The sequence below is a fragment of the Balaenoptera physalus genome (assembly GCF_965194825.1).
Source record: "Balaenoptera physalus genome assembly, chromosome: 3".
NCBI lineage: Eukaryota > Metazoa > Chordata > Mammalia > Artiodactyla > Balaenopteridae > Balaenoptera > Balaenoptera physalus.
In genome coordinates this window covers 99095967-99115967 of record NC_138890.1, presented here as the reverse complement: position 1 = coordinate 99115967, position 20001 = coordinate 99095967, and the positions used below count along the sequence as shown (strand labels likewise).

Genomic DNA, 20001 nt, shown 5'->3' with positions numbered 1-20001 from the left:
CTTGGTATCTAGCACCGGGCTATTCATCTAGAAGCAGTTGCTGAATTCATTTGGAATCTAAGAAAACTACATATCTGTACTGTGCAACTGAATGAACATACAGAAGATAGGTGAAGGTACTATGATTCATGAAGAGATCAAGACTTCCTTCTAGATAGAAGGTTTCTTATATGAACCACCATGGTGCCCACACAGCATGGATGTGGTGGTGGCAGCCATGGCTCAGAGGGAGATGGCTGAGGAGGTGCAGAAAGATGAAGCCTGGGCAGAGTAGACATGTGATTGCTAGTTGCTTGCCAGCTAGGGCTTTACCTTCATGATAACTAGGACTTAGGGAAATCCTGAACAGGAATGGTAAGTACTTTTGTCTCAGAGTGTCAATTCTAATCCACTTATGTTGACTGCCTGGAGCACTGTGTTGAAAAGGATTTGAAAGTAGTCTCTGGGATCAGGAATTGTGTAACAGAACACCACAATTAACCAGCAATGAGGCACTGGTCTATCTGATAACCCTGTCTTTGACGGTATAGTGTAAAAAAAAAACAACAAAGCAGTCAAAATAGGCCTCTGTTCATAAAGGCTTACAATTTGATTGCAGAAATAATGAATTCATAGTATAATTTGTTAACAAAATACTAGACTGCTACATTGTAGAACAGAAATGATTTTAAGGTAATATTTAAAACTTTAAAATTTATGGCACAACAATTAAATAGATTCAAGGGGAAAAGTAGATAAATGTGAACTGTAAAGGTCAGAAAAAAAATATGCGTAGGGGGACTTCCCTGGTGGCACAGTGGTTAAGAATCCGCCTGCCAATGCAGGGGACACGGGTTTGACCCCTGGTATGAGAAGATCCCACATGCCGCGGAGTAACTAAGCCCATGCGCCACAACTACTGAGCCTGCGCTCTAGAGCCCGCAAGCCACAACTACTGAAGCCCGTGCCCCTAGAGCTCGTGCTCCGCAACAAGAGAAGCCACCACAATGAGGAGCTCGTGCACAGCAACGAAGAGTAGCCCCCGCTTGCTGCAACTAGAGAAAGCCCCGTGCGCAGCAACAAAGACCCAACCCAGCCAAAAACAAATAAATTAACTAATTAAAGAATAAAAATATGCATAGGAGGAGGGCCTAAGCTGAGCCACCTCAGAAAAATGAGATTTACACCAGGATGGGGGAAGGGATAGAAGCTGTGCTCTCAAAGGAGTGAGAGTCGCATTTGACAAAGAGTAAGAAAAACAGTAATGCCTCAGCTGTGGTATTATGTATGGGAGCAATAGGGAAGGATGCCATTAGGAAGGGGGTACAATTTGATAAGAGACAGGGTAAGGGGAGTTCATTTCTTTTAATAGTTGGAAATTTATCCTATTGTTCTGGTGCCTCAGCTTTACCCAAGTGGGAGAGAAAGGCAGGAACACAGAGTTCCTTGTCCTTTGTCTTTGCCTGAGGTGATGTGCTGCCTGTAGTGGCTCCATTCATGAAGAACAAGGGCACAAATACTTGGAGAGAATGTGCGGTTGCTCTTATGCATCTGGGTGAGCCCAGGAAGAGTGTTTCTCTGGGAGGAGCTTGGACAGAAAATCTCTATGAGGAGTGAGTAGGAGATGGAGCAAGCAAGAGAATGCTCCTTTTGTAGTCTGGAAGGAGCATGAAGCCACTCAGAGGGCTTTTATCCTAAAAACTCAGAGCTTGTCATTTTCATAGACTGGACACGATGAAGATGCTAATAGGGACACATGATATATGTTTTCATATGGCAACTCTGAGATGGAGAGGATGTAAATACCCCATGGATTATAGAGTGTGTTACACAAGAGTCCTCAAATACGGGCTTTGGTTTGAACACAATAAAATGTGTACTGCATCTTCTGTCTCCACATTTTATCAACAGGCAGGCAGTTTCCTTACGTAGTTAAAAGCATGGACTCTGGAGCCAGAATGCCTGGGTTTGAATACTGTCTTTACCGCTGTAAGAAACCTACCTAGTGCTCCTGTTCTATCTGTAAAATGTAGTACTTACATTACAGGGTTGCTGTAAAGCTTAAAATGGAAAATGCTCAGAATAGAGCTTCACACATAGTATGCACTAGAGTGTTAGCTATTATTTGTGGTTAAAGAAGGTGAAGGAAGAAAGGAAAAGGCATGATTATATGCTTGCATGTTGCATCTTTGAGACTGACTGTTCTTGTATTGGAAACCATATCATTAAACATTCTAAAAATAGTCTCAAATCTGAAAATTCTCTAATTGTACACATTGTGCTTTTTAATTTATTTCCAAAATATGTGAAGAGTTCAGAGATGGAAAAAAGAAAGCTCTTTTAATATCATTCACTCTTAAAGTCAAAGCTTCATAATGGCCAGAAAATAAATAGATGAAATGCTACAGGTCTCAAAATCTGGAGACATGGATGTCTGTCCCAATTTTTCACTTTCTAATAAATGCTAATGGCAATAGAACTGCTCTTAGCAAAAACTACAGAGAGGGGCTAACTCTTATTTGAAATCAATGTTAATGACTGCTTGTGCTTCAGGAAAGTAGAAACATTATAGTTCATTGCCCAGTTGAATTACCTAATACGAGGTAAGTCCTGCATGGAAGACAGTCATTTGTCAGTAATAAGGGGTCTTAAAAGTATGTTATGAATGTTATGTTATGAATCTATCAGAAAAAAAGAAACAATTTCTTTATGCCTTACATGAGAAAAAAATTCTAGCTGGGCAAAATTTCCCTTGCCAGAAACAAAGACAAATTGGAAAGGCAACCATTTAAGGATAAACCATTAAGAGGCTTTCAAGATGATAAACATATTTTCAAATCGATTCTCTGCCTCCAAACAGATGGATTTTTGTTATGTAATATTTTAATATAATCTTTAAATTACCCTTAGCAGGTGATACTTTAAAATAAAGTTAATTAGTATTTTCTATTCTAGCAATTCAATCATGTACAACTTGTTTTTGTCAATGCGATTCCATAGATTTGTTGAGGAGAAATAGGAAAAGGACCCCCAGATAATTTAAGGAGCAAGCTCAAGGCATGATGCCAATTTACCATTCATGCAAAATGGGGTACCTTTGGGTCTTGTGCTTGGCTTGGCTAACTCCAGGACACTGACCAACAGAGCCAGCTGTCTAAACATTTATAACCATCCTCAGGCTTTGACAAGTTTTGACCAGGCTAATGGAATCTTGCTGACACAGCTTGTGTGTCATGTACAATATGTAGGAATCTTGGGCCCCTTCTTCTTTTCTGTAGATACTCTTTCAAAGGTAGTCACAGCCACACAACAGAGCTGAGATAGCTAAGAGTCTTGCTTTGTTCCCAGCATTACTTTCTTTTAGTAAGGCTCCAGAGTCAGTGCCTAGCTCCTTCAGCAGCTGGGAAGCTGGTTGTGTTTCTTTTGTTTGCTTTTTCTTTTCTTCTGGTCTGGTTCCCATTCTCTACCCTGAACACTTTCTCTGAGGGAATTAAGATCCTTTGGGTTTTTTTTTTTTTTACAAAATTAATCTCTTGGGAGATTCTCTATAAAATGCAAAAAAGTACATCGTTCGTTTTGGTTTAATTTTCACCTTTAGAATTTTAAATTGCTGAACTATAAGTCACTTGGGGAGAAATTTAAATAACACTCTTAAAAAAATATCTTTGGATGTACAAGGTAATTTTTTAAGAAGGCAGAGGGGAGAGAATATCAAGGAACAAGAGGGAATCACAAAGACATTAAAATAAAAGGTCATTAAATATATCACAATTAAACGGCAGCAGCAATAGCAGGCCTGAGCTCCCAAATGTGCTTTATCTGTGCACCATGGTTCAAATGATGTCATCCAATCACAAAAGCTACATAGACTAAAAACCTGATGTAATCTACTTAACCAATTAGGAAGTATATACTGATATCTTTCTCATGTGCCATTGGGCACTGACATTGCACTATATTTAAGAGAATTTGTAGGACTGTTGACTTTAGATAACAACCAAGGATCCAAGATAACAAAAAACAAACAAAAAAGTCAAACACTGTTACTTTGCTGACCAGTTCTGTTTAGTTAGAATGGTCAAATCTGTGCAAATGTGGCTTTAGGCATGTAACATACCTTCCCCGGGTAGAGTCATTATAAGAAAGCTCTCCATGACCCTGCCACAGCTATCCAGCTAGGGTTTATGTACAAGGCACGGACAGAGTTTGGTCCTAAAGAGCTTGGTGCACACAGAATTGTGTGACCCAGAGTTGAGGGTAGACCCTGAGGATGAATATAAGGACTGGCAATCTGAGTCACTGCCAGTGTGGTATATGGGATAATTTGGGCTGCCCTACCAAGGTCAACCTAAGGCAGTGTTTTGGGGAAGCTGCCTGAGGTGGCTGTGTTTATTTTCACAACCCATCCTTCTTCCATGCTGCCTCCTGTTTCATGGGGCTGTCAACTTAACCCTGCATGCAATTAGGCTGTGATTAAGGTGTCAATGGATGATGGTTTAGAAAGTCCCAGTACCATTTATTTCATCATATTTCACTTGACAATGGGAAAAATCTTTCCCCTTTTTGTGAGGGAGAAAATAAACAAATCAGCCACCAGAAAAGTCTGTTGTGCACCTGCTAGGTGCCTGGCCCTGTGGGAGACACCTTGGGGGTTACATAGAAGTGCAAGGTATGGCTTTGCCCTCCTGGGACTTCCAACTTAGGTGTGGACAAAAACATGCCAGCAAAACTATAACTCATAGTACAGAGGCACATGAGAAAAATGTAGACTACACTATACAGCCCATAAGTGCGAAAGAGGTGGTGACTAGATGATGGGTTCCCACAGCTGCATTAATGGGATGAGATCAAAATAGGGATCAACTGATTATCATCCCAGTAGAAAAAAAAAAAAAGCAAAACCATAATTCAAACAGTATTCTAAGGACACCAGAGAGAGAATGTAGAAAACTACAGGGAGTGTAATAATTGCCTATTTTGTTATTATTAAACTTTCAGTAGGATTCTTTTTTTTTTCTTTTTCTTTTAAAATAGGATTTTTAAAACTGCCTTGACAGACTAAACTTATATGAGCATTTGAACATGGAAGAAAAGAAATAAGAGCCTTTGGGGTTAAAACACCAATATGAAATGTATTAAATAAAGAAGATTCTTTTATGAAAGGCTTCTAAAGTTGTCTTACATTTCTTAAATCAATCTGTAGCACATAATCAGTAAAACCGTATCATTTAAACAGAAAAATCATAACTTAGAAACTCACCCTTGTGCAGCTGTATCCTATTATGGGCTGTAACTTAACACATGAGTTTCAGAAGTTGTTAAAGTTGAGTTCAGGCTAACAAATCTTAACTGGTAAAAAAAAAAGCCTATGGTGAGATGAGACAGCAGACCATGAAGAGGCACCAGATTTGATCACAGGATGGGTGTCACTCATATTTTATTTTGATTTGTTAAATCTTATTTATATATTAAGAAATAAATGTATTAAGACAGATATGGCCTTTAAGTGATCAAGAAGCCACTTCTTTTTTTCCATTTTGAAAAATTTTCCTCTGGCACTAAGACTTTCAGTATTTAAACTCTGCCAAATGTATCTTTACTGAAAAAAGGAGAACAGTGCTTATGCCACAGATAGCTGAAATGAAATCTGCATTTTTCTTTTAGTATAAATTCAAATAAAAATAGTTGTGTCCTGTAATAAATAAAGTAAAACTAGCTTTTGAATAGGCTTCTTCAGTAGAATGGACATCCACAGTTTAGATGCTAAAATTATCAGAGTTCAAATTATTGTAATTAAGATGCCATCATTAATCCAAAATGAGCTAGCAAGCAGTGGAGTTTTTTGTTTTTTCATTTTTTTTTATAACTTCACTTTTTTAAAAAAATAAATTTATTTATTTATTTATTTTTGGCTGCGTTGGGTCTTCATTGCTGCACACGGGCTTTCTCTAGTTGCGGAGAGCGGGGGCTACTCTTCCTTGTGGTGTGTGGGCTTCATCACTGCTGTGGCTTCTCTTGTTGTGGAGCACGGACTCTAGGCGTGCGGGCTTCAGTAGTTGTGGCACGTGGGCTCAGTAGTTGTGGCACATGGGCTTAGTTGCACTGTGGCATGTGGGATCTTCCCGGACCAGGGATCGATTCCATGTTCCCACCACTGGCAGGCAGATTCTTAATCACTGCACCACCAGGGAAGTCCCTGTTTTTTGTTTTTTAACCATGCTCTTTCCAGCACACTTTCTGTGGTGGAATGCAATGCAATACGTGTAGGAATTTTACTGCACAAGTGCCTTCATCCCTCACATCCTACTCCATTCCTTTATGTGAAATGCAAAAACCATAAATGTATCATCAAATTTATAGATTTTAGATAACTACTCTAAAAAGCATGGGATGGGGAAAATACTTGACTCCTGAGAATTTTTCCTCTCTTGCATTCCATACAGCCAGATTCATGATTACTAAGATGTTTTTAATAGCTCTACAGTATGGTCCAATTTTTCCAAAGGGTAAAAATGTACTTTTTGAAGTATTCACCTAACTGGTATAAATACAGCCTTTCATGCAGAAAATGTCTCCTCAAATGGAAGAGTTAATGGACTTCAAATATGTGAGAAATTTTTCTTCTAATTGTGCAATGTTTAGTTAAATGTTCCACCGTATTTTTTCATTAAAAAATTTTGGGAAACATTAGCGAAATCTAACACTTCACTTTATGAATCAGTGCTAGAAACCAACATGTTCTCATGGCTTTAATGACAACTAAGATAGTTTTTAACTATCTGAAAAAGTTTGCCTTGATTTTGGCCTTTATTTAGTGAAAGTGGTTTCTCCCTATAGGCATGTATTGCATCTTGCCTGAATGGGCAAAAGGATTCTTGCTGTGAAAAATCTGCAATTCTCTCCAGCTTAGTATCAGGAAGTGTACCTGCAGCAGATGTCAATATAATCTTTTCCCCAATACAACATGAGGCCATACACTTCCAGAACTAATCTATGATCACTGCTAACTCTAATGGACCCCTGTTGCTTACACTTGAGCGTGACTCCACCTGCCTTCTCAGCCTTGTCTCCACCTCCCCTGATGCATTGTTCCTGTATTGCCTGATCTGCCTTTGGACAAACTGTTCTCTCTCCTCAAAAATGCCCTTCCCTTATTACTCTCTTGTTACACTCCTGTTCAGATATGCCTATTTAATGGGCTCTCTCCATACACCCAGAAGAGTCCATTTCAGTTCCACCTCTGTTTTCCTAACAGATACTGCCATGACAGCACAAATGACATGGTAATGTAACACCTCTGAGAGGCAATGTCTTGCAGTGGCTAAAGGTGAGAGGTTGGAAGATAGAATTTGAATCCTGGCTCTATCATTTTATTAGGTGTGGCCTTGGGCAAGTCACCTTAACCTCCACAAGCCTCAGTTCTCTCACCTATAAATCAGTAGTACCTATGTTATTGGCTTGCTGTGAAGAGTAAACGTTCTCAGCATAGTGCCTTAATCACATGATGAGGACTGACATCCTAGCATTACTATTAATGCATGAAGGAGGATCCCAAGATGGCAGATAAGCATATTATGCTCTTGTAATTTGAAGAGTTAACGCTCAGAGTAGGATCTGAAAGTGCAGACATCTTGAAATCATGGGGCGGTGATTTCCTTTGGGAAAGCATGTGAGAAATTGTTAAACAGGGGCAAACAGATAGTAAGCTCACACACAAACTCTCAAAAGAGCTGACAAGGGCTGCTTTCAGGATAGCTCATCTTTGGTTGTGACACATGACACATGAAAAGAAACTGGATGTTGCACAAAGCCAAGAATGAAGGGCAACGTGGATATATGCCTTAATTTCTCGGCAAAGAGATTCTGTCTGGTGGTAGAGACACCCAGAGATACTTGTTACAAAATGGAGACATTTAGGTAGCGGAGAACAGTCCAGTGTCAGCTTAGATGAGCAAATTACAAACTAAGAGCCCACCTCATTTAAAATTTCTTTCCATTATTTTTCATTTGAAATGCAAAACAGAGAAAAAGGGAAAAAATGTCATGAAATTCATTTCCTTTCAGGAAAGAAAATAAAAAAACAAATTACAACTTTTGCCAGATGAACACCTGTCTAAAACAAATGAGAGGTTTAATGCATTACAAAATGCCACTTGGAGGGCCTCCTTGGCTGAGAAAAACATTCATATTTTATTTCCTTAAATGAATGTAACTATCCCCATGTGCATCGGTCTCAGACCAGAAAACTCTCTGGGTACTTTTCCTGACCAACTTGAAGAGAAAATTCAATTTACTATTGCTTGTTTTTAAACAAATCAAAAGCCAAGGGAGGGCAACAAATTAATCAAATGATCGTTTACATTCCTTGTATTATATGTTTCTGAAGAATAAAGAGAAAAAAACTGCCTTTGCATCATAGAAGAGAAATTTAGAAAAACACTTTTAGAATGTTATTATTATTTTTTTATGCTCCTTTGTTCAACTGTGCATGGTTTTAAGCATTGTTGAATTGGCTTTTCATCTGGTAGGGAAGCAAGGTAGCAATTTTTCTTAAGGAATTGGCAGTGATGTGTTCAAGTGCTTAGCTCTTTCCTTCCGGCAAAAAAGAGACTGGCCTGGGGTGGGGGAAAAGGAGCCAAGAGTGACTAGGAGGAGAGGAGGCTGCTTAGAATCTGCTATTCAAGGTTGATAGCAGCTTTTTACAGGCTGTGTAAAGCAGGATTGTGGCGGCAGCAACTTATGGGTGTGCCAAAGAAAATGAGTCCATGTGCTAAACCCTGGCACATGCATGGTAGGTTGCCAAGGCATGGCATAGGCCCTAGGCAGACTTGTGATGTCTGCCCCAGAAAGTAAGTGAAACTGTTCCCATTTATTCCATGAGGATGGTGAGTGGTTGGATGTTTGGATATCATAAAAACCCCTGGCACAGAAATCTGCCATTTGGCTTACTTTCATTTAGTCATTTTTCAGATTAGAAACACCTGAAGGGAGAGGCTCAGAAGTTAAAATTCACACCTATTAAGCCATGCAAGCAGTTGCAGAGTGGTAGCCCATTCTAGGGTAAGCAGGCAATGCTATCTGATGAAATTTAAGTTCTATGTTAAGGAATGAAATATATAAAACAGGACACTTCTTTGCTTTTCCATATAAAAGAGTTCCCACAAAGGCCTGGATGATGGAACCTAATGTATGTTTTATTTTAATCCATTTCTATTTTATTCTCTCTGGTAAACTGTAAACAATTGCTGGGATTTAGTTCAGTTCAAAAAGTGGGCCATATAATTTCAGATTAAATTTCTTAAATTCACAATGAACTCAGTGAAAAATTTCACCTCTATTTCCTTTTACTGTTTCTACTATCCAAACCTTCACCACATGATCCCTGGTCCTCTACAGTTTATTCAAAGTCTTAGGCAGGTCAAGATCCTTTTTACCCTTCACTAGTGAATTCAGTGCTATTGTAGGAGAGAGGCATTCTTTCCTCCCCTTTTCACTTAAAAAAAACATGCCAAACCTGAATAGACTCCAGGCTAGACTGGGGGAGGGAGTGATTTTTATTAGTTCTAACATAGCTATTGACACATGCTTGAAGACAATATTTAAAAGAAAGCAAGAAAGTAAGAAAGCAAGAGAAAGAGTAAGAGGAGTAAGAAAGCAAAATAAAGAAAGGAAGAAAGAAAAAAGAAAGAGCAGGCTTTCACTTTATGCCTTAGTGGGCAAATGGGTTACAATTTAATTTCTAAGAAGAAAATTTTATAGAATAAAATTGCCTAACATTTCTTTCTCTTCATCACACATATGAGAAATATAAACTAAAAGGACATCTGGAAACGAACATTATTCAGCAATCAGAAAGCAAAAATACAAACCGTTGATGTTTTGATGGAGACAAACATACAAGATTCACAAAGAAGAAAGCTGTAACTTATTGAAGTAAAAAAAAAAAAAAAATTCCATATGCATTTTACCTTTTGGGCAGTTCCATAGCAAAGTTCTGTTTCAGAAGCCCTTTGTAATATGAAACCCACTGTAGATAAGATACAAGGTGAAGAGAGTCTGTTTTGCAGCAGCAGGAAATCAAATTGGTTCCAGAAACAAAGTTACATGATAAATGGTCTAATAGTATTGCTAGAATTGGAAATCTTGATTGAATTATTTTTCATAACCATTAAAAAAAGATTTTGAAATAACTTTGCCATAGCTGTTTAGATTTTTTTGGGGGGGGAGGGGGAGGGCGTTGTTGCAGAAGTGGGAAGACATCTCATTTTACTGGCCTTTTAACTAAAGTGTTATAATTTGTTATCAAAATTTAAGAGCTCAGTGGTGATTTATTAACTTGTTTGCAACAAAAAATTTCAAACACAATAGTGTTTTTTAACATAACTAATATATGGTATGGAGGATTAAACAGGTTAAAAAAGAGATATACTTTATTATCATATTCAAGTTATTTTTAGTTTTAATCCTAGTACCAATCAGTCTTGATTTATTTAAAAATCATCTGGAAAAGTTCATTAAGTCTTAGGAGAATCTTAGATTTTAAGACAGACTTCTAAACGGTTAACAAGATGTATCACTGACAAAATATCCCAGCGACTGATACCCGTAGGTGAAATGAAATTATTCTGTCTGAAGTCAGGAACAAGTTAAATACCACTTAGACCACAGCACACGACTACAGAGATTTAGGAGAAAACATACTTAAATAGGATGTGACTAGACGTTTAGGACTATTTTCTAAAAAAGTCAAAAAACGTTTTTCCCTGCAGTACTTACAGTCTTTGAAGACTAGAGCCGGGTCTCTGTGAGGCAAGACTTGGGCAATGATGTGTCTCAAGGATTCCAAGGTTCTGTCCATCTTGGGTCTGCCTGTGCGAGCCTCCTGCACAGTGTCCTCATGCCTGAATTCTTGCAGTCCTGGTCTGAATTTGTGCAGCTCATTGATGCACAGGATTACCAAAGAATCTCTTTTAACATCTGCCAATCAGACATTTCCCAGAATCTAAAGACCCCTCAGGGGGCCCTCCTCCCAGGCTCACTTATCTTTGTTGTATGCTGAGCTAATTAGCTCAAAAGGCTGGCTGACAGGCGGGTTCCCATTGCTTCCTTCTGTTAAACACACCCACCTACAGGCTAGCTGGGGAAGCTCACTAATCATGGGAACAGCTTTCCTCTCCAACCACATTTTGCCTGAATGGTGTGCAGCTTTCTGACTTCCATATTTCTTTTGGTCACTCATCTTCTAATGTGCTGTCTTCAGGTATATAGAAGCAAGAAGGTTATTTCTCAGGAAAGTTTCCTTAGTAGCAAAGGAGTTTCCAGCTCAGGACTTCCAGCTCAGAATCAGTATAATCTAAATTCTTCTCGGTAAAGAAGTGCTGTAAAGATTGTGGATGTAGCCAGGCACCAGATCGTGTATTGTATTTGAATTCAGGAGCATCTCTTTGGGAGCCAGGTGTTTAATTTTTTCACCCACCCAAATTATAGTCACTTTTGATGGGCAGTGGCAAGTAAAATCTCATAGTCTGTGTTTTGACTTGGCTGGGAACATTTGTTTCCCTCTTTATCCTTCGAGGCAAATCGTTCCCAAGATTGACTTTAATGAATTCTGATATCATTCACTTCCTTTCATTTCCTTTCATGATAACTTTTTATATTAAAAATTTCAGGAGAAGTAAAAATATATTTTTCAAAGAATATAGGTGGTTATGAAAATATCTGAAGAAAACAAAGCTGCTTTTTCTACTGATGTCCTACACCACTCACAACAATGTTAAATAGTCCTTCCACAGGAGACATGTCATAGAATTCTACTGCAGTGATAAGGGTTTAAACCAGATATAAAAGAACTGATTTAAGTGGCTGTAACCTATGTTAGTTGTTGATGCCTTGTTGAGGACTTCCTCACTTTTATTTAAGATATTTTTCCAGGGTAGGCACAGGAGATCGCTTTCCAATGTTCTTTCCAATACTCAGATTCCATAAGTGTGTTGTACTATATGATTAACTGAAACCGGTTCTTTAAAGACTATATAAAATATTTTCCATGTGATCAGTTTCTTCGGCTAGTTGGTAGAAGCGGTGGGCTTAATAAAAGGAAACAGAAGGAATGAGGCTGTAATAGTAATTCCTATTATAATGACCATCACTTAGTAAAATGCCCACAGAGAGTATGCATATGCCACACACAACAGACATATAGGGTTGCCCCAGAGTGCAAAGATATTATAAAAAAAGAAATTGAAAGAAGTCGCACTTCTTTCATAGGGTCCCGAAGTGTACTTTACATGGGCTGTAACAAATAGGAAATCATCAATGTCCTTGCCATCCAGTTCATAATTTAAAAGAGAAAATAGATGGTTTGTAGACAAAAAATTATAATATATTGATTGGATATGAAGCATAAATGAATGCAAATATTTTCAGTGTGATACTGAGTTAGAAACCAAGATCTTTCAGGTTCCCATTAGAGGAACAGAAAAAATAATATGGACTTCTCAGAGGTGTGAGACTAATAATATAAAAGTAGAAAAATTAGAAATAAGTCTGGGATTTCAATCAATAATGGATTTTTTATGGGCTTAAATTTAATTCCAGTAGTACATAAAGTATTTTGGTTGTGTAGTGTGGTGGAAGGAACACTGAATTTGGGATTAGTAAGATCTAGGACTTGATTTTAGTTATCTGTATAACTTTGAAGAAGTCACTTATCTTCTCTGGACTCAGAGTCCTCATCTAGAAAATTAGGGGTTTGAGCCAGATGCTCTCTTTCAGATCCAACATCTATGATACTATGGGTATATTACAAATGAGCACAAATATTATCATACATTTTCTAGCCTTCTGGAAAGTCATATATTTATTTCCTAAAAGCTAGACTGTCTTCAAACAAATCACTGCTATTCTCATCGTCAACTTCATACCCATTCATCAATAGTAAGGGACACATATTCATAGAGTGAATTAAAAGATACTCACCACTAATGCTAACTAAAATGAAGGGTAAACATTTATTAATAAAACTTATCTTCAACCTCCATAAGATTTTTTTAAAAAGGCAAACTGTGAACATCTGCTTAGAGAACCCCAAAACAGCTTTGCAAAGATAATTTCATAAAGATATCATGATCTTTATTGGGTTATATTTTAAGAAATAATAATAAAAAAAGAATTCTAGAAAGGTGGATATACAACATTCCAATTGGATAGTATATTTTCTTCTTTCTCATTAGGCCCAGTTCTTCAGCAGATGTTTTCTGAAGCCTTTGCATATTCACTTCTTCCTTGTCTGCCCTTAAAGACTTCTTACCTTAAAGTGTTATTGTGAGACTGTCTAGAAAAACAACTCAGTGGTTTCTCACCATTCTCTCTGATACAGAAAACACCTGATGAAGATGGAAGAGCCTGAGAAACCCCTGTGCAGTGTGCCTGTTTTAGTACATATTCTACAGTTCACACATTAGGTTTCACTGTCAACTGCAACCATCTCTAGTCATATGCCAAAAGCAAAATCAAAGTATTGAAACAGGGTAGATGACTACAGTGAAAACCAAAATGATATTTTTAGAAATCCTGTTAAGAGTACCACTCAGAAATATGAGAAATGGAATCCAACTGACATATTCAGCGTTCAAAATTTATCACCCAATGGTAAAAGTGGAAGGCTGAGTGCAACAGCACACACCAAGCTCCCAGAGAATACCGATAATAATACAGATGAGTAATATTCTTCTTGTTAATTAGTTCATTACAGGTAAAAACTGATAAGGAGGCAGGGGCCACCAACTGAAATAACATCCAGAATGTTAGAAAACATAATAAATGCAGCGAAGAATCATCTTCGGTTGAAAACAGGAAGTACCTTCACTATCCTCCTTGCTGTGTCACTTCATACAATGCTTGGTCCTGGAGGAGGAAGATGGGGTAGGTGAAATAGGAGAGTTGGCCTGTTGATGAGAGTACAGGTCCTGAAAGATTTTAGCACGAGGTATGCAAACTCCAAAGAGTAGGCGTTAAGTAACTGAGTCTGAGCTTATTTAGAACTATTCAAAACAGAAACAATGGGGAGCGATTGACAGCAGCTCCTTCCAGATTCCAATGGAGATGGGTGGGGGAACTGGCAGGTCCTAAATACCAGATTGGCCGAAGAGGGTCAGAGCCCTGTGCAATGTTGCTGGGGGCTTGGGGGAGGGGGAAGAAGGGCAAGGCTAGGAAGAAACTGACTTTGCAGGGGTAATGACTAATGACTGTTCAGTGTCAGCTTTGTTTAGCCTCATCTAGGAAGAGGCCAGTAGGAGGAATGAAAGGCTGGTTAGCATCAACTTTGTTTACTCTCAACTGCAAAGGAACAAGTAAAAGGAATGAAATGGCTTCTCAGTGTTAATTTGTTTACTCTCAACTGGGAAGAGACCAATGAAATGTTTGAATCAAGGAAGGTATTTATGAGAGGGTCAGTTGGAAAGGCAACTTCAAATTATCAGACAAAAGAAGTTTAAAAACACAGGCAACATAAAAGAACTTTATCTCAGATATTCGTTCATTGATATTTTGCTATATTCAGGAAATCATTATTAAGTACTAATCTGTTGAACTATATGAATAATTAGAAAATTGATAAATCTCCCATCTACAGATTAAAGGAATGTACATTCTCTCATTTTTATAGAAAATTATGAAAAATGCTTTCCTGAAATAATTTCCCTCCCCACCAGATAAAACCACTAGTGAACTGCCCTTTGTCTTTGCCAGGGCAGTCAGAGAACCAAAAAGCACAATGAAAGTAAACCCTTCATTTATCTGCACCTTCTGTTTCATATATATTTGGGGATCCTGAATGAGCCCACATCATCTTGATTGTTTTGTGTAACCAATCACCTAGCCCAATCTTGGTATTTTGTCTCCAAAGAGAAGTAAAACTGATTCTTCAAGAAATACTTTAGAGGCCAAAGATATCATTGGAGGAGGCTTTGCTAGTTCACGGGTTAACACTTCCAAGATAAACAGAGTTACTTAAAGGTGGAGGAATTTGGATGTTCAAATTTACGAGATTGGAGATAATGATGCCAAGCTCTTGGGTCATGAGCTATGTGTTCAATGAAAACTGAATTGATTACCTTAACTGTGGCTGGCTGACTTCCAGCATAATAATGTATTTTGAAAAGAAGAGTTAAAAATTTTTTTTAGCTTGTTTTTAGAGTGGACTATACCAGTGGCCTTTACAACAATGTTTTATCTTTAATAAATGTTTATCTGATTATTGGTTCCTCTCCCTCTCCTTGCATATTCTCACAGGACCACCACCCCTACTCCCCCTGCTTCCCGCTTTCCAGGATAGGAATTTATTTTATTGGTTGTTGGGAAATAAAATATAAGCGGCGGCTATAAAATGATCAGATTCATCTTAAAAGAGTTAGCTGAACTCCAGTTAAACAAAGGTCTAAACCACCCGAGTACACTGGTTTTCCTACCATTCACCTTGCCGGTAGCATGAATGCCATCTTTTCTCTCACTCCCAACCTTATTCAGTCTATGTGACTTTGGAAAAGTAATTTTACGTCTAAAGATGTTTTCCCATCTCTAAAATAAGAACTCCAGTTTTATTTTTTATCTAAAAATAAAAATAAAGATGTGGTCTTCTATAAGGGGCATGCTGGGGGGGTGAGACACACGCCCAGTTTACATGGACTAACTAGAGCTACCCTCTTCCTTCTTTAGATAAAGTCATGTTTCTGGGGTATGAGTTGTATGAAATGTTTAAATCTCTGCAACAGTGAGCAAGTTAAAATGAAAATCTAGACTATGAAAAAAATTATATTTGATTAAAACAAACCTAGGGAAAACGTTTTTGGCTATAAACAAATGACAAAACTGAGATTAGTTGATGGCAATGTTAGGTTCAAGCAAGCCAGTAACTTCACTGCTCTATATATTTTAGATGAAGCTTCCTGTAAAGACTGCATCATTAGTATACTCTTAATTCAATTCAGGCCACACTTACGGATATGCTTACATTAAGATAAAAGCCTGGTGCCCATCCATTTCACACTATAAACTATAATTTCCATTTCACTTCCTATGCAGTCACCACCAGAGCAATGCACTTAGCATGCATCCTGCTGACACAGAAGAAACATTATTTCTTTTCAAATTTGTTTAAAGAAGGAGGGATAGGAAACTGTATAGAAAGGGGGCTTATTTTTCCACAAATTGAAAACTGGAGAAAGACCAAGTTAGACCAAAATATATTCTTCTGATCCTCTCAAGGTACCTCATTAGCCTTGAGCTCAAGGAAAAAGAACTACTCCCCCAGCACCACCCTGCTTCCCTTCCACCTCCTCTAAACCAGAAATATTCCACTCAGGGCTTCAGTCTACTGAGATGGGTTTCTTGGGCCCGTGAGAAGATGAAAAGGCCTGTTATGGGAAAAGCAAGTGAAAAAACCCACCCACTTTCTAAAAATGGAGGAACTTTGTGAAGGATAGGACTCAAAGCCTGGACCTGGTTGTGAGGACTCTCTTTTCTCATATCTCCACGGCACCAGGAAGACAAGTCACAGTCTGTGGATCTTAGTGACTTGTAGAATTTAGACCCCTGGGCCGGAAACAAAGGTCTAAACCACCCAAGTACACTGGTTTTCCAACCATTCACCTTGCTGGTAGCATGAATTCCATCTTTTCTCTCACTCCCAACCTTATTCAGTCTATGTGACTTTGGAAAAGTAATTTTACATCTAAAGATGTTTTCCCATCTCTAAAATAAGAACAAGGCAATAAAGACTATAACTCTAGTATGATAGAATAGGATTCTATTCCAGGTTGTCTTAATTGGAATACTTAGGCTGACAAGACAACAGGATAACACTTTAGATACTAGTTTTCCTCCAATCCATTGTCTAACATTGACAAAGTTCCCTTAGTTCTACTGCCTCCTCCCTTTAAAATCAAATAATTGCACTGCTTAAAATCTACAATCACTCTTTTTCCTAATACGTCAAGTTAAACTTAAAATTTTTCATATATAGGATGGATAAACAACGGTCCTACTGTATAGCACAGGGTACTATATTCAATATCCTGTGATAAATAAGAATGGAAAAGAATATGAAAAAATATATATACCTGGGTCACTTTGCTGTACAGCAGAAATTAACACAACACTGTAAATCAACTATACTTCAATAAAATAAAAAAAAATATTTTTTCAAAATCTTTAATTTGGACCTTTGCCACACTTTTCCCCATGTACAGTATAATAAGCATACTACATTGATTTCTGACTTGTGAATTTTCTGCATGATTTCCTCTTAGCAAGCTCTTTCAGTCTACCTATTCAACCAAATCCCCCTTGCCCAAAACAACTCACCAAAGCACTCTGGCCTTTCACTTATCTACTATCCTTGGAATTTCCTCAGCACTAGATCAGTGGTTATCAGGCTCTTTAGTGTAGTCTCTGTATTGTCATGTAACTGTTGTGTGTTTGTTCCTGTCTCTCCAAGAGACCTTCAGTCAACAAAAATTTAAAAACCTGTGTACTCCTTCCCCAGATACCACTTTACACAACACCAAACCACTTGGAAAACTGATGTGGACATGTTTTTTCCTTCCTAATGCAGGCCAAACCTCTTCTACCAACAGCAGAGTTATAGTAAGCAGGGTTTTTTTTTGACTCATTTATTTCAAGTGGTTATTTTTTTTCTAAATGGAAGCACATAATACTGTGACAAATGTCCTAAATAACATATTTATAAGCATGCTCCTATTTATGGGATTAAACCTACAATACTTTGATTCTAAATGTTACATAAAGTTAATTTTAATGTCATCAGGATTTATAATACTAAGGTAAAAGAAAAAGTTAAGATCTTTAAAACATATCAATATTAGTCTTTTTGAGTGTTGTAGGCTTTGGAGTTATTCCCACACTCCCGGTTATTATGCAACTGTGTAGCTCATGACTATTCTGAACTTTACCTCATCCCCAGCCATTACAGTTGCATAGTACTTCATAAAACACATCAAGGGCAAACTAAGATATGGCCTGATGCTCTCTAGGGAGTTGTTCTGAGGAAGGATGAAGAACAATGAAGATGGTGAGCCTTAGCCTACCCAGAGCACTGAATGTGACATGAAACAAACCTACACCTCAGGGAAGTGCTCTCCGTGAGAACCTAATGAACTCAACCCCTTATCCTGTGGAAATGGCTGATAAAACTGTGAGGCAGCAGGTTTACCTGCTAAGTTTTTTAATTAGGCAACTATGTTGTTTGTCAGAAAATTTACAGTGCACTTAACTAAAAGAAGGATTATCTTGAACTGCACTAACCTTCCAGTTAGTACCCTTTAAAGATCTTTATGATTCTGGAGAAAGCTCAGAAGCCATCTGTACGCCAAAGAACAGACTGATGGTTACCAACACTGCAAACTTGGTGCAAATACAAACTGCATACCTTGCAGGAAAAGCTTATTTCAAGGGAACATCAAGTAGACAATGGAAAGCTGCAAAGTATCTGTATGTCTTGATAAAATCATAGTTGAAATACCTTGAAAAATGGAAAGATTCCTCTGGAATCTCCCTTTTGGTAACCTTAAGTCATTTGAACAATACATACACTAAACATACAGTCAGCCCTCTGTATCCTTAGATGCAGAACCCGCTGAGATGGAGGACCTACCGTCTGTGCTTTTATTTAAGGGACTTGAGCATGAGAGGATTTTGATACCCACAGGTGGTCCTGGAACTAATCCCCAGGGGATACTGAGGGAACCAGCATCAAGCACTGTGCTAAGCTCCTGTAAGGTGTTATTTCATTTAATCTTCAGAACAACCTTGAGACAGGGACCATTAAATGTATTCATTTACAAATCAAAAAAGCGAGGTTACAGAGGCTACAGAAGGTACCTGAGAAGTGGTAGAACCAGGATTTAAATTTGAAACTCCCAGATTCAACAAGTGTTTTGAGTCACAATACAGTTTTACTATATTAGTAGTAGACTTAAAAATTTTTCTTATTGTTTATTATGGATGTTTTAAAATGTGAGGGTTACATCTTGTCTGATTAAGGCAAAGCCTCTAATTTCTAAATGATGGCTACTCAAAAACATCTTTTCAAAATCACTGTGATTGGACCCAGAATAATTTGTTTAGGTTTGTACATTTGACTAATTTGTTCTGTAACTCACAGGAAATCTTAGGCTATTAAGGGTAAGCACTATGTTTATTTGCCTTCTAAGTTCCTCAAATAGTAGTTAAGCTTTTTATGTAATAGGTACCCAAAAAGTGGACTGAGTCAACTGAATAAAGCTGAGTAGGGTGAAGTCATATAGTTTCCCAAATTGCTTTTGAAACTTTTAATATAAGAAAATGTATTCCAAAATAAATATTCTGTGGTTATATTATGCTGTCTTCAACATTGTTATTAAAATGCTTTAAAGTAGATTATAAAAAATGAATATCTGAATTTAAAGACATACCTAAAATTCAAAGCTATGTAAATACTTTCAAAATTAGTATAATTTTCAAGGGAATTAGATTTGACATTTTCTTGCATCTGTATTATTACAGTGAATTTATTAGATAGGTCTTGTGAAGGAACAGCAGAATTAATTTTGCAAAGGTTAAAGGGAATCTGCTGTCTTTGTCAATCTTGGAAAAGAATCTGCTGTTGTATCTCCTGGCCAATGCTAACTACAGATGCAAGTAATTCAAAGACATCCTGGCTGGTGACTGTGGGGCGACACTGCCATCTAGTGGCCATCTTTCACTGCAGGTGACATCTCTCTTCCGGGCCATGCTGCTGTTGAAGAGACTGGATTATCATCAGGTACATGTACCTAAGAACCCACTTTCACATCTCACTAGATTATAAAGTCTTTGAGGGAGAAACCATGCCTTACGTATTTTCTTTTTTCCTGCACCCAGTGAAGTGAGTACAGCTGAACGCGGGGCCTAATTAGGGACGATGACCCCCAATCCAGTTGAAAATCCACCTATAACTTTACAATCAGCCCTCCCGCATCTACAGAT

The 20001-nt window shown here is 37.9% G+C and overlaps 1 protein-coding gene across 4 annotated transcripts in view; it reads right to left on the bottom strand.

Moving 5' to 3' along the window:
- LIX1 (limb and CNS expressed 1) overlaps positions 1 to 19868 on the bottom strand; it is a 59701-nt gene extending 39833 nt beyond the window's left edge. Inside the window, exons 1-3 of one of the 4 annotated variants that reach the window (XM_082458256.1) lie at positions 10756 to 10860; positions 9948 to 10006; positions 5240 to 5328 (exon numbers count right to left, since the gene is read on the bottom strand). Coding sequence is in view for 1 of the 4 variants with exons in the window: in XM_082458254.1 (XP_082314380.1) it covers positions 10756 to 10837 (82 nt within the window). In the remaining 3 variants the exon portion in view is untranslated. Of the gene's footprint in view, positions 1 to 5239; positions 5329 to 9947; positions 10007 to 10755 lie in introns of all 4 variants that reach the window. The other 3 variants (XM_082458255.1, XM_082458257.1, XM_082458254.1) reach the window with 3 other exon arrangements.
- Positions 19869 to 20001: the final 133 nt, after the last annotated feature.